This window comes from Cannabis sativa, chromosome 7 (assembly GCF_029168945.1).
Source record: "Cannabis sativa cultivar Pink pepper isolate KNU-18-1 chromosome 7, ASM2916894v1, whole genome shotgun sequence".
NCBI lineage: Eukaryota > Viridiplantae > Streptophyta > Magnoliopsida > Rosales > Cannabaceae > Cannabis > Cannabis sativa.
The window spans coordinates 2,455,782-2,472,306 of record NC_083607.1 but is presented as its reverse complement, the minus strand read 5'-3'; the positions used below and the strand labels follow the sequence as shown (position 1 = coordinate 2,472,306).

General features: G+C 28.2%; 1 protein-coding gene across 1 annotated transcript; it reads right to left on the bottom strand.

Moving 5' to 3' along the window:
• Positions 1-11,296: 11,296 nt before the first annotated feature.
• Positions 11,297-16,288, bottom strand: LOC115697929 (uncharacterized). The gene is made up of 6 exons (XM_061101737.1): positions 15,877-16,288; positions 14,438-14,537; positions 14,111-14,352; positions 13,719-14,030; positions 13,554-13,643; positions 11,297-13,471 (listed from the first exon to the last, which is right to left on the bottom strand). Exons 2-6 carry the CDS (start codon positions 14,529-14,531, stop codon positions 12,494-12,496), a joined length of 1,716 nt encoding a protein of 571 aa, XP_060957720.1. The 5' UTR covers positions 14,532-14,537; positions 15,877-16,288; the 3' UTR covers positions 11,297-12,493.
• Positions 16,289-16,525: the final 237 nt, after the last annotated feature.

Here is a 16,525-nt window from a genome sequence, read left to right as displayed (position 1 = left end):
AGTTCAAATGAAGAGTAGGTGTGTAGTATGAACAAAAAATGTAATTGGAATTAATGAATGGGAATTGTTAAAAAGTATTATTGGTGTTTAACATTTTCTTCAGTATCATACCGTTATTAGTGTAATTAAGTATCATGTCTCATATAATTTAAGAAAATAATTTTTAAAAAATATCATTAACTAATCATTGAATGCTACCTATAAAAATTATTGGGTACTACTGATACCGAATAACAATAATCTTAATTAGTTTAAAATAGTAAAAAAAAATGATTTAGAGTTGTCACATCTGAGCAACTTAACTACGAAAACTAAATGGATTTTAATTGTAAAATTGAGTACAACAACTGATTATATTATTATTAGTAATATTATTGTATTAGATATGTGCACATGCATGTTTATGGTTTTTGATTGTGGTTATTAATTAGGACTTGGAAGGGGGTAGGATGAGTGTAGGACCCTTTTCAACCAAAAAATAAAAGAGACACTTAATTGGACCATCTAAAAGATAATACTGAAATTAATTAGGCATTAAAACATATTTATTAACAATTTTTAATATATATATATATAATAAATTAATATATAGTCTTAACAGATTGGTTTTTAGCTTTATAAAAATCAAATTATCGGGTCTTCACAAAATGAAGATGCTATCAGTTTATAAATTTGTTAGTTGGAGTAATGAAAATTACAGCTGATTTATCAAAAAATATATAATCATAACTTATCATTAATTTTTGAATAAATTATGCAAATTTATTAATAATTAGTTAAAGTAATAGCATGTAATTTAATTAGAACATTTTCTGTTGGAGACACGATTAAGATTAGAATAATAAAAAAAAACGAACCAAATAATTAGCTGCCTAATTCACATATCGTTCGACAAAAAAACTAAAAAAATTAAAATTAAAAACATTACAACATTACAATTAATTTTAAAAACACTTATATTCATCAGTTAACTTATCACTAATTAATCTATGTATTTATATAATTTTTCATCACAATTATATATGTTGACGCAGTAAGAATTCGTCAACGAAATAACAAGAACTTAAGATAATGTTTCAAGATCTTAGGAGAAAAACACTCAAAGTAAATACTATTCTAAAATTACATTAACTTTTTCTGCCAGAGAGTTCCCTTTACAATGAGTTCAATATATGACTTTATCTATAGTTATTCACACTTTACAACCTTACTAAATTCCTAAATCTTAAGACGTCAAATCACTTTCACACCTGGTAACATAATATCTCAAGTAGTTTGATATATCAGACATCTTAAGTTACACTAAACTGTCTATTTTACTTGTACTTCAGATGAAATGAGCCTTGTCTCCTATACTACTAATATTCATAGGGTAGTCGCTATCTTGTCCATGATCCCTAACTTAAACATCTCTAGCCTCGATATCTTCTTTTTGCTTCCATTTGTATGAGTAGACTAGATACACGAGAACCAAAGGCTGCAAGTGTTTAAGCTGAGCAGGCTGCTCACTACTGTGTGGAGCAGCTCGTTCGAGGAGCTGCCCTCAGCTGTGTGGAGCAACTTATTAGAGGATCTGCCCTCAGCTTTGTGGAGCAACTTGTTAAAGGAACATGCTCTTGCTGCGGGAAGCAACTTGTCAAAGGAGCCTCCTCCTGCTGCATGGAGCAGCTTGTTAGAGGAGCCTCCTCCTCGTACCAACACATCTTCTTAGGTGTATTTAGCAATTTACACTTGACAACTTTCGTGCATAACACTATTGACTCTAAAGATTACACTTAGCAATTTTTGGGGGTCAACAATATACAACAACGATTTTCTAGTGAAATTATTATTTATTTATTTATTATTATTGTTGTTGTTGTTGTTGTTATTATTTACTACAAAAAATCTTACTTTTAGTTACAACAAAACTCAATCGAATTTTTTTTTTTTTTCTTGGACCTAAATAGTCATTAGAGATTTTTTTTTTTTTTTTGCTCTAATACCATGTTAGAAATGTAGAAGTGTATGGTTGAGGAAGTAGGATTAGGTGAGTGTATGGGGTTCCATCTTAAAACCAATTAAAATGGAAGGAGTAACCCATTCATCTTATGTATGATATTTAATTTTTACACATTGTCAATGTGGGACTCTATAACAAGGTTTTGAATAATTTAGTCACAGCTTTCCAAATCCAAATCTTTTTTCTATAATTTAATGAGAAATGCTAAATGGCACCTATAGTGCTATTCTAGCACCCTTATGAGTAGTAATATCTCTATTGTTAACTCAGATTTTTGTTAACAGTAAATGAAACTTTGTAATAAAAAACTGATTGTTTATATTTAATAAATATGTATGAAACATTAAGAACTTTACGTAGTTTTGTAGTTAAAATCTACATACTCCACGAGTCACTATTATTTCCTAATAATATGTTTAGCTTACAAGAGAATTACTATGAATATTTACTCAATCTTACAGGGTCTTTCCATCCCAAAATAATTGATCATTTTCCCCTTAGGTTCTGTCCCTATATATATAGATTTTTTTAGGAAGGGCAGTTATTTCTCATTTTTATTTTGAGGAGGTACGATTTGATAGTTGTCAAAGTCTAGGGGTAGAGTTGCTAATTTACAAAGACATGTCAGTATTTAAATGGTGTTAACCTAGAAATTGATCTCGGTGACATGAATAACAATGTTTGACACGTGCCAAGAAAGAAAAAATCTTGAAGTTGAGTAGTCCTGAGTCATAGCAGTCGACGTGGGAGGGGTCCCTAGCCCTGCACCTAGGTTGACTTCAAGAACACCGGTGTTTGGATTTCGTCAAGTTATTTTTAACTCACTATCTTTAAGTATTATGTACCATAAAGACATGAAGCATCTAAGTCCAAGGCCCGGGAGCTAAAAATACACGAAACAAAACCACAAAAATCAAACCCGGGCGCCTAGGGTTTCACCCAGCACCCAAGTTGACAACCCCCAAGTAGGGTTTCAGTTCTTGGGATCTTCTTAATGTGAATGGGTCAAACTTTGTACTGTAACGTGAAGTATACATGTCACGAACATATTTGAGACATTAGAATTAGAATTAGAGAACTTTCATTTTTGAGCACCTGAAGCACTAGGTGCCCCAGGTGCCCCAGGTACCCAGCGCCCATGTTGACATATAACCTGGTGCACTGGGTTCTGCTTATCGGATTCTGATTTTGTCTTGACCATTCATCTAGTATTTTATAGTGATTGAGAGCTATGAAGTCAGAAGAGTCAAATTTATAATTTCATATTTTCACTTTTTCGGCAAAGTGACTTGCTTGCAAATCGGGCATTTTTGAGTCTCCCGATTTCACAAAACAACAACATCTCCGTGAACTGGTGAACGACTTCACCAGAGCGCAGAAACTAGCTAAGTTATATCACTTAGGCATCAAAATATACCACCCCAACACGTTTTCTCACTTACCCATCGTCCAGTTTGACGTCATAAGTCAACCTAGGAGCTGGGATGTCAATCCGGGCGTTGGTCCCAAAACAACCTTCAGTAAAACAGTCACAACTCACTCAATATTAATCCAATTGATACGATTCAACATGCATATTGAAGCTATTTTAATGCTCTATCAAGTCATGTCTAACACTCCAATCACAATTATAAAGTTATCAACTCCAAATTTTATCCTCAAGGGAGTTACGAATTTAAGCTACAACTTACCGAATTGGTCTGCGGATGCGACTCAAGCTCAAAAATTGACAACCGACCTCCGGAGTTAATTTGACAGTTAGATCATCATCAATGGCCAAAAATAGCCTATGTACTTTTCTATATTTTTTTAGAATATTTTATTATTATTTTAATATGATCTCTTTTCCTATAAAAGAAGAGCTCATCTAGCTCATTTTTTACATTCAGAAAAGTACTCAAAAGGTCAAAGCATCTCTCCCTAGAAATTAGAGCTTTTAAACTTAGCCAATTTTTTGTAATTCTCGTGAGAAATAAAAACTCGAAGTGTAGCTCCATTACTATCGCAACATGGGGAGTGAACTATTATAAATTTTGTGTGTCTCTCTAATTTTTTTACTTAAACTTATAATTCATCTCGTCAATCTAGCGAGCTGATATTGTCTACTTTTCAGCGTCAACAAACAGAATAATGGGATAAAATCTAATTGAAGGACTGAATTTCTACAAATGTAAAAGTTCAAGGAAAATTTTTAATAAGATATATATTTTATAGGACAAAACTAGATAGTGTGGAAAGTTTAGGGAATAAAATTGTTAATTATTCTTATTAATTAAATAAATATTTATGGTGTACGTATATAGAAATAGAGTAATTTGCAGCATAAATACTTAAGTTTAATTCTTAATTGGAGATAAATACTTAAGTTTAATTTTTAACGGTAATATACCTAAGTTATATTTCTGAAACTTCTGCATGTACTTAGTGGTTAAGTTAATGATCATGTGGCAATCCTTGATTGGTCCATGTCATTAAATTTTTTATTTTTTAAATTAAAAAAATATACCAATAAGAAAATAACACATGGATAGACTTAACATTTAATGGCCAAGTACTTATAGAAGTTCTAGAAGGTATTATTACCGTAAAAAATTAAATTTAAATATTTAACTAAACTTAATATTTATGCCACACGTTACTATATAGAAATATTGTCATTTGCAAAATGTAAGTGATTTTTGTATTTATATTATTTGCTCTCAATCTCTCATACTTTTTACCATTTTAGTTTATCCTTTTTTTATCAATTAATCAATTTGGAAAGTAAAATAAGTTAAAATATGTCTATATATTATATGCATGAACAATATATGTTACTTAATTTGTCGCTTAAAAAGACTTTTATTATGGAGGTACTGAATTTTTTATTTTTTTTAATTTATTTATTTATTTATTATTTTTTTTTTTTTTTGAGAAAACTACTATTATATTAATCATTGAAACAAATGAAATAGATATAATTGAAGGTAAATAATCCTCCAATTAAAAGGAAAAATCTATATCCAGCAATAGATTAGATTAGGCCAAAACATAAGCCCCAAGAAAAATAAACCTATGTACAATAAAGACTTGTAAAGTACAAGATTGTAACCATTTCACCAACAAGATCTATTGTACTTAGTTTTATTGATATGGTGTCTTCTTTTGAGTTAATTATTCATGATTGTAAGGTGTTATAATATATCTAAGATTCAAAAGGTGTTTGGTTAAGTTTTTTAAACTATCTACAAACTAATATTGTCCTATCAAGTCTTATATAATTCAATATAATAATTTTTATAAAATATTACTAATTAATTAACCAATGCAAAACAATACCACTAAATGGTATACAAATTTTACAACAATAAACTAAGTCGATTACCATATTAAAGCAAATTTGATCTAGAGCCAAGCTAAATACATCCCAAAACAAATATGACAAAACAAAAATAGTGGCTTTAGGGTATGTTTAGATGTTAGATTTTAATAAGAAAAGGAAAAAAAAAACGAAGAAGAAAAACGAAGAAGAAAGGGCCTGTAGAAAAACGAAGAAGAAAGAAGAAGAAGAAAAAAAAGAAAAAAAAAAGAAAATAAAAGGAAAAAGAAAAAAAAAAGTAAAAAAAAATATTTTTAATTTTTTTTTCTGATTTTTTTAATTTTTTATAATATTTTTAATTTTTTAAAAAAATTAATATTACGGGGACCACTAAAAATTTGCCACGTGTACAAGTGTGTACACATGGACAGTCTACTGTGGCACTTAACGGTGATTTTTGGACGGAGGTGTGCAGAGCAAAACGGAACCAGAGTTTAGGTAGTTTAGCCGCCAAAAATTCAGTTTTGGTGGTTAAGTGTTACAAACCGTAAAGTTTAGGTGGTTTAGCCGCCAATATCCCTTTTTTTTTTTATGTTGATATGAAAATTTTTGTTTCTTTCCATATCAAGTGTGTGAGAATTTATTATTTTCATTTTTTTTCCTACTTTGTTTTTCGTTACTTTTTTCTTTCCCTACTAACATATATACCATTTTTTTCAGTTCTGCATTAATAATCGTTTACTACTATACTAAAAGTTGATAAATTCAATACAGTAACTAGTTACCACTTGTCTCAATTTTGTAGCAGTAAATGGTAGGGGTGTTCACGGATTGGTTTGGTCCAGATTTTCATAATTTTTGAACCAAACCAGTATAACAGTTTTTTGAATATTAGAAACCAAACCAAACCAAAAAATTTCTCAAACCAAACCATTAAGAACGGTTTGGTTTGGTTCGGAACCACGTTTCAAGTGGAATTTATAATTATTCATATTTTTTAAGTAATTAAACTATTTTTACTAAGTTTTTAATTTTATTTTTTAAAATATATATTTAACATGATAAGTAATAGATCTATAACATATAAATAACAATATAAAAATATTCTCAAAAATCAAACATAACATAAAAATCTAAAATTCATGCAATAAAAAACTTGATACACAAAAAAGTTCAAAATTATACATATAGTCATACATAATATATATATATATATATAAATTAATTATTTATTATAAATGGTCCGATCTGGTTTAACCGTTAACTATTTATTACGAACCACAACCGAACCATTACACCGTAAACGGTCCGGATTGACCAAACCACTAAAAACGGTTTTCCCAATTACGGTTTACAGTGGTTCGGATTGTCATGGTCTGGATTTAAACTGCGGTTTTCCAGTTTATATGAACAGCCCTAGTAAATGGTTACTTGTATGCTAAATCTTAGAAAACTACCAACTTTTTCAACTTTTACATAAATAGTATATACGCTCTACTAATAATAAAGAGATTATTTTACAAAAAATAAAAAACAACAAAAAAATTACAAAAATACGGTTTCACGGAATTTAAAATATTTTTACAATTTTAATATTTTATTTACAGAAAATACGGTCTTTTTATGTTGTAATTTTGTAATTTGTTGTTGATTTTTTGTTATATGTATGTTATTTTTTGTTATTATTTTGATGTTATTTTTATATTACTTTTATGTAGTTTTCTTGTTAATTTTATGTTGTTTTCGTGTTATTTTTTGAAAAATCTTAAAAGTGTAAAAAAACATTCTTTGAACATAAAAATATAAATATTTTACAAAAAATTGTGTCATATATAATTATTTCATTAAATTAATAGCATATGTATATATTTATTTATAGATATATATATATATATGATGAAAGTTGTCTAATAATAACAACAATGGAAGTTGAGTTAGTTTTCGAAAATGAAGCAAAAACTTGACAAGGAAATAAGATACTAGAAACATATATAAGTGTGTAAGTATATATATTTGAAGAAATGATCTTGCATATCCACCATAGTTTATTTGTTTTAATATATATATTTTTTTTCATATTCGGTAAGAAATACTCACTCTTATAAATTATGTTTCCATTATACCTCTTAGATTAATGTAAATTATGTGCTAGAGTTAAGTGGAGAGTGAGATTATATTGGATAATTCACTTATAAAAGTTGGTATATTTTACTAAAATTAAATGTGAAGGTATTTTTGATTAATAGATAAAAAAATAGGTATTCCTCAAAAAATACCCACTTTTATAGATATGTTCTCATTATACCCTTTAGATTAATATAAATTATGTGGTAGAGTTAAGTGAAGGGTGAATGTATATTGGACAATCCACTCATAAAAGTTGGTACATTTTACTAAAATTAAATATGAGAATATTTTTGATTAATAGATACTAAAAAAAATATGTATTACTCAACTTATCTTTATATATTTATACATCAAAGCATTAGTGACAGAAGCAGAATTGGCCCTAAAATTTAGTGGACCATTAAAAAAAACTATTTTTAAGCTCTTATTTAGAATAAAATATGGTAGTTTTAAAATCAATTAAAAAATTTATATATTTTTAAAAGAGAAATTTTTTGGGGGGCTCACCTAGATACAAGCCTAGTCTGTCTATGCCCAAGGCCGAGCCTAGGCGGAAGAGAGCCGACAGCTCGATACCGACATAAAGTGTGACACTATTTAGAATAACAAAAATTAGTTACATTCTGTTATATTCCTGTTTTTAACTCTTAGGCTCTTGTAATCTGACTCTATATTGTTTTAGGCAGAGACAGAGCTATATAGATACTAATACTATAGGGTTCATGGCCCCCAAATACTTATTTTTCTTTCAAAATTTTTAGTTTTGATTTCATAATATTTTTATTTTTCATTAAAAATTAATTTAATAGAGCCCCTTCAAATTATATTTTTTACACTTTGGCCCTCCTCACAAATATTTTCTGCCTTCATTCCAATCTATAACTGTTATTATTCAATTTGTAGAGATTGAGTTTGAGAGAGCAAAAATTAGTGTAATTCTTCCTTTGCAGCCTATAATCTCTAGAGTATATATAATATCAACTACATTGTCTGTATTCGAACTAAGTATGTTTGGTGTTCTTTCTTTTATGTTTTATATATATAGTTGGTTTTACTTTATGTTTGATTACTTGTTTCTTCTTTGTTATTATTTTGTGTACTCTATTGATTGGTATTGTGTATATCGTATATCCCAACAAGTATATAGTAATCAAGTATATATATATATATAAAAGTATGGGTGACTATTCAATGGTTACATTTTTATTGTAACCATATGGTTACATTTTTTTTTAACCTGTAATAGCAGGTTACTAATAAGTAAACTTTCCTTTTTTAAATTTAATTAATTATAATTAACCATTTTCTTAAAATAATTAATTAAATAGACATTCCTTTTTTAGAATTATTTAATTATAATTAACTATTTTCTTAAAATAATTAATTAAATATTTAATAAGACATCTTTTAGCAATTAATATTTATATTTAAATCCTTACTTGACTTATTTTAATAATTAAACAATTTAATTATAATATTTACAATAAAATTTATTTTTTTTTTTACAAAAATTAAACTTTTTTTGACACAAATTAAAATTCTCTTCTTATAATAAATTTTCAAATAATTAAATATTTTTAAATGATATTTAATTATTTTGTTACAATTATATGAACTAAGTATGAGGCCTCAAGCTAATCAATCGATAACAAGTGCAGCCATTTTTTTTTCTAAAAAATCCTTCAACTTATTTCATTTTTTACTTTTTAAATATTTAAATAAAAAAATTAAATAATTAAGTGTAATAATTTAAAATTAAGATTACAAGTATAATAAAATTTAAATTATGAAATTATATGTGTATAATTTTAAATTATAAAAAGTTTTGCTATAAAATTTTAAATAATTTAAGTATAAAAAAATAAATTGCTAAAAGATCCTTATATAGTAATGAATTGCAAAAAATTAATTAATAATTATAATTAATTTAATTTTAAAATATAATTAATCTTAATTAAAGTTTTATAAAGAAATAAATGATTAGGTTACTTTCAGGTTACAAGTTATTTATTATTTATTTTTATTTAATTCCAAAATAATCACAACCATTTAATAGTAATCTAATGGCTTAAAAAAATGTAACCATGATGGTTACAATAAAAATGTAACCATTGAAACCTCTTCCATAAAAGTATATACTAATTAAGAATAATTATCTTTTTTACCCCTGTACTTATGACACTATACTATTATGCCCCTTAATCTATTCAGCTTGTTATAAATAGTCCTTGTATAATTTTATATGCATACATTTAGTCCTTCTGTTTATTTTGTTTAAAAATACCGTTTGTATTGATGATGTGGTATTATAACAAAGGATAGAGTAGTAATTTCATCTCTTTTTAGAGGGAAAATTGACTATGAGGTGGCATAATAACTGACAATGAAAGATGATTAAAAAATGATTTCATAACCTTTTAAAAAAATTTAATAAAAATAATTTTATTAAAATAATTCCAATCGTTTTTTAGCCGTTCAAATTAGAAAAAAGTGTAAAATTAGGATTCTACAGTATTTGAAGAGATGGATATCACTAGAAAGAACATGGGATTTTTGGAAAATTAAGGTAATGATATTCTATTTTTTGGGATGTTATTTTTCATTTTTTTTTTTCCTGTGATTGTAATTTTTGTGACTTGTAATTTATTTTCCTAATGGTATATAATTTTTCAACTACTATCTATGTAATGCCACATTATTAATTTAACAGTCAACTTTAGTCAATTTTAACAAAATTAGATAGAAGGATTATACTATTCCAACTGATATATTTTAGGGGTATTTTTAACTACACTTATAAATTAAGGGGCATCATAGTATAGTGTCATAAGTACAGGGACTAAAAAAGCTAATTATTCACTAATTAATTAGTTGTATATACTTCTATAAATATATATAGGGTGTGTTTCAATTAGGGATGTATATTTTTTTTTATAGGAGATTAGGGAGTGTTTCTTTTATTTCTGGAATTATTCTAGAAATATTACATTATATACCTACTTTATTTTATATATTTTTATTTTCTTTAAAATATACTCACTTTTATAGATAATATTCTCATTATAATTATTAAGTTAATGTAAATTATATGCTTGATTTAAGGAGAAGGTAATGGTGTATTAAGCAATTCACTTATAAAGTATATTTTAATAAAATATATAATATAAGGCTATTTTTAATTAATGAATGCAAAAAAAAAAAAAAAAATATTCCACAACTTATCCTATTATTCTATGCCTTTCAAATGCAAATACAGATATAAATATAAATATAATAAAATTAATCATGAAAAGATCAATAATACAACATTGGCGGTTTGCATGAAACCTTCCAACCATGATTTATACAATTCTTCACGTCTAGGACTCATTGGGTAGACCATATAGGATTCTTATTATATTAAATAACAAGTAGTATTATATTTTGGATGAAATTTTATATTGTATTAATTATTGCGACTATAAATTTTAATAAATTATTAATCGTATTAGCATGTATTAGAGGGTTGGGTTGGAGACCCGGATCGTAGCTAGATCCCGACCCCTGCTCCAGAGTTGGCTCTGGACTTGGGCTTGGACCCTAGCCATGGATGTGGACCCGACCCTGGACCTAGACTTAGACTTCGGCCAAACCTTTACTCAGACTCAACCCTGGATCGGACCCGAATCCCAAACCCAAACTTGACCCAAGACCCGGGCTCAAATCCTGGGAAAGGGACTCAAACATCAAGACCCTTGACCTCGAACTTGGCTCCTACCTCAAACCCTCTAGACCCAGATCCTGACTTAGACCTTGAACCTCAGGCCCGAACCCAAACTTTGACTTGGACCCCAAACCCCAGAACCCGACTTGGACGTTGCACCCCTGTCCCTAGACCCAGACCCGGTCCTAGGCCCAAATAACCTAGTCTCGAACTAGGGTTAGGGTGCGGGTGCGGGTTCGGGCCGAAGATGGGATCCAGGTCCAGGGCCGGGGTCGGGGCCAGGTCGAACTTACGGTAAAGATAGTGTAACTTTACACAATCTATTAATACAAATTAATACCAAACATAGTATTGTATTAAATAATACAATACAGCATAATACAATCTAACATAATATACAATAAAGTATATTACAATACAACAGGGTATACCAAATGAGCCTCTAGATATATAATTAGAGAGAGGTTTTTTTTTTTTTTTTGATGAATAAGAATTTTATTGCTCCAACCAAACTTTTACATCACTAATCTTTACATTTTGCTATCAATACATTTACATTTGATTCTATACAAGTTAAGTCATTAATATCCATGCTTTATCTTCATCCTTAGCTTTCTTAGGAAGCATCCCCTTGATTCTAATCTTACTCATTTGCTGTGTTTTCTTGACCGTGGTGTTGATAAGCCATTGTTGTTGATTCCATAACACCTCATTCCTTGCTTTCCAAACATAATACACCAAGCTTGCAAGTACAGTCTTCACCATACTCTTCCTAGCTGCTGAGAATCTCTTCGTGTTGTGGCAAGCTTGAAGCAGCTGCTTGATATTGATCAACTCATAATGTTCTTAGGAGGGCTTGCTTTAATTTTTGTAGTCTTGATGAATTTATGTTATTACGATCCCTCTGTTCATTACAAGTATTTATTAGTTTTTTACAATAATTATTAAATTAAAATAAAATTTATAGTAAATTACCTTACTAATAATAATACTACATAATACATTGAAGAGTCTTTTTTTCGACAGCGATAATTATTAATGGCGATTTATCGTCAGTGAAAAGTCATTGGTGATAACTCACAATGAAAGGCCCTCAATTTTTTTTTTCTAAAATAATAATAATTATAAATCTATTTTTTTTTTTTTATAAATATTAATTTGTATCAAAAATTAATTTTTCTAACTAATTAATATACAAAATAATTTAATTAAAAGTAAAATATGATAACAAACTAAATATTTTCATATCAAGTATTAAGAGTGAAACATAACTCGTTAAGTTAAGAGTACTTATTAAAAAAGAGTGTTCATAAAACAAAGATATACATAAACTAGATAGTGATGTAAATAAAAAATACTAAAACTAATTTGTAGTAGCGTCGTCGTCATCATCATCATCATCATCACCATCATCATCATCATCGTAATCATCATCATCATCACCATCACCACCACCACCACCACCATCACTACCACTACCAACATCATCATCATCATCACTACCATCTCTCGGAATTTGCTGTTGAGGAACATTAGGCATTTGTTGAAAGTATGGTGGCATCTGCGAACTCGTAATCATCTGAGATTTCTGCTGGTCATGTGATGTCGGCATCATTTGAGATGTCTGCTGCCCATGTAGCGTCGGCATCATTTGCGATTTCTGCTGCACATATTGTTGCTCTTGTGGTGTCGGCATCATTTGAAAATTCTGCGGCGTTTGTGGCATTTGTTGTGTCAGCATCATTTGTGGCATCCATGACTGTGAGACCTGAGACGTCTGAGGCCACTGCATCATCATCTGCATCATTACTTGTAAATTGTTTGGCGACTGTGACATCATCTGGATGAATGACTGGAACATCTGATATTGAACCATTTGTTCATGGGTCAAAGGTGCAAATGAAGGGACATGAGGTTGTTGTGGCAATTGTTGAAACGAAAGAGGGGTCTGTTGCAGCTGCGGATGCTGAAAATCCATTGGCTGAAAAGATGGACCAAATCTATCTCCAGACATATGAGAACAAGATGGTTGTGGACGCATTGGTTGTGTTGGAGCTGCATCAGTCATCTCAACATCCATTTGTGTACGTTCTTTCGGTAACAAAACTTGAGACATTACCTGAATTTGTCTTTGCAACTGAGCTATCGTTTGCTTTAAGTCGGGTTGGTCAGTAATTGTAGGTTGTGTGTGTTGACTTGATGATTGTCCTTTCAATTTGCGACCCACTCCTCTCTCATGGTCACGCCTCTCTCCAAGAGTCTCACGAAGTATATCAATCTTAGAAACTTGTGTAGAATCAGAAGTACTAGATCGACTGTCATAATTATTCTTCACATGCTCCTATTTTAAGAATAAATTAGAAATCAAACAAACTTACAATTATTTAAATATATTTAAAAGTAATTAATTAATATAATCTTACCCGTTCATTTTTGGCATACTCGTTGACAAAGGTGTCCATGTCTTTTTTTGTATGACAAGCTTCCCTATTCTCAACGTAACTTTTATTTTGCTGATAAATATACATTGTAAGAAAATTATAACTAAATTAAACTTCATAAAATAAATATTATATATGTTAACTTACATTTTTATAAAGGATCTCAGCCATAGTTATCGATCCTTGTGTTGAAGGGTATTTCATTTTTTGCCGATTAAGAGTGTTTCGCTTAGAACGAGCAATAAACTTAGGAGATGTGAACAATTGACATATTAGTCGCCATTGTTCCTCATTGAGTTCATCGGGGTGGTTCTTGACTGCATTTTCAAAATCTTCTGGTGTTTTGTAATATTTTTTGAAATGTGTTAGTCTAATGTTCTTTCTCGTCTTGTATTTTTCGGCCATCTCAGCTAACGAAATAGCTGTTAATTTTGCATTATTGTCAATCTGGTAATAATGCTGCATTTGATTAAAAAAAATTGTAATAACATACTAATAATAACATTTATTCATTTAGATTTAAATTTTAAAAAATTTACCCGAAGTTTGGTTAAGATGAGGTGTTTGTATTGCTCCGGGACATTTGCCCAACTGTCAAAATGTCCAGGAACATGCAATGCAATCTCTCTCCCTACCAAACGAGGGAAAGCTTTACTCTCCAAGCCTACTATTTTGTTAGAGGCATTGTCCAATACTAATGGCAACGGGACCCCAGCTTTTTTTCTTCTATCTTCCAAATTTACCAAAACATTTATCCCACGACCTTTCTTTAATTCACTAGCTATTTTGCCATTGAAAATGTATTTGTAAGTGTATTTGAGTTAACAAATTAAACACTTTACTTAAAAAATTAAAAAAAAAATTACCAGAAGACTCGCACGAAGCAGGTACCCTAGTAGGACCTAATGGGTCATCCCCACCACCATCTCCACCATGATAACTAGTAACATCTGCAGACATTTTATGCTAGAAAGGAATCATAAAATCATATGAGCTCTTAGTTTAAAAGAATAAAAATAACTAATCAACTTAGATTAAACAATAATAATAGAATAATCATTCCTCAAAATAAAATAAAATAAGAACAATCAGTCATCAATACAAACAATACTAAATACGTTAATCACCATGATGTAATATCTAAATGATATAATTTAGTATTCTTGCATCTAACACAAGAATAGAAAATTCTCCCGTTACAATTTTTGTGTTTAGACGCGAGTGCCATAAAGACTGGAGACCTTCCTAGTAAACTATATCCTTACGACTTTTTATGGTCATCCAAGTCTTATAATTAAATTTGTTTGTGTGACAAAAAATTTATGATTTATATACAAGTTGAACTAAGAGTGTTTTTACGTCATTTAATGATTTTTTTTTTACTTTTGTTTTAAATATTATTTTGATAATTCTAAAGGAAAGTCAACTAATTAAACATAATATTTTTTATATATTTTAATAATAATTATACATTAAATAATTTACTTATTAAATATTAAATTAAAAATCTAATTATAAAAAAATATTAAACTTTTTTATAATCTTTTTTTAATAATTAGATATTAAATCATTTAAAATATTTTTATTCAATTAAATATTAAATTAGTTATCTATTTTTTTTTTGGAGCTTAGTTATCTAATTATTTATTAATTATTAAATTAATTACTAATTATTTAATTTTTTTATTATTTTTTCATGAAATATGCAAAAATATTTTCTTAATCAAATTACTTAAAATTAATTTCATCAATTTTTTTATATAGTTAATTATTTAAATAATAATTCATTTTAATATTAAACTTTTCAATAATTTTTGATAAAATTACTAACTTATTATAAATTATTAAATTAACATAATTTTTTTTTAAATAATTTTAAAACATGCTCTAAACACTCTAAAAATTTCGAAAACATCACAGATCTATACTACAAAAAATTACATATATCAAAAAAAAAAAAATAATAATAAACAATTAGTAACACTTTAAAAAGAAAAAAATATCACATATAATTTAATTTTTTTGTTCTTATTATTTCAAAACTATATTAAATCTGATTTTAAAAACTTACACCAAAAGAATAATTTTTTATACAAATAATTAATTTATATAAAACAAATTAGACATATATTTTACAAATTAAAAAAATAACATATAATAAACAAATATAAATTGAAAAAAAAAAAATCAACAGACTCCAGTGACTGAAAAATAAAAAAAATATATATATAAATATAAATATATATATAAAATATTCAAGTAATATATATATGAAAAGAGAATAAGAGTAATAAAATTATATTACCGGTGATGGGCGGCGGCAGTAGTAGCAGGCGAAGCTTCAAGCGATGGAGAGGAATTGGGGATAAAGAGAAGATTTTACAGAGAGATAAGAAGAAGAGAACGAATTAGGGTTAGCTTTTTAACCATTTTTTACTGACGACAAAGTCGTTAGTGATAAACTTTTTACTGACGAAAATGTCAGTTTATTATTCACGATTTTTTCGTTATTGATAGTTTTGGAGGGAAAAATCCCGCCATTTTCAATGATTCTTTTTTTTAAAAACAAAATTTTATTAGTGATGACATTATCGTTATTAATAGTTAAAGTGGTTTGTTGATTTGTAATTTTACTAAAATGAAAAAAAGAAATTTGTGTTAATTAATATTGGACGGTGACCTAACCTAACTCGATCTTTCCAAGGCTATATAGGTAGGGCCCTATGACAAAGATTACATATATATAGGGCATAGAAAATGGTGTATTATTTTCATATATATGTAGATATGGTAAATTAGTAATTTAAGTATTAAGATTGTTAAATTTAAAGATTTTTATTTAATTTTAGTAAAAAAATTCTACCATGAATGAAAGTTCAGGGGCATGATTTAGTATATATCAAAATCAAAGTTTGAGGGGAATGATTTGGTAGATATCAAAGTTTGGAGAGCAT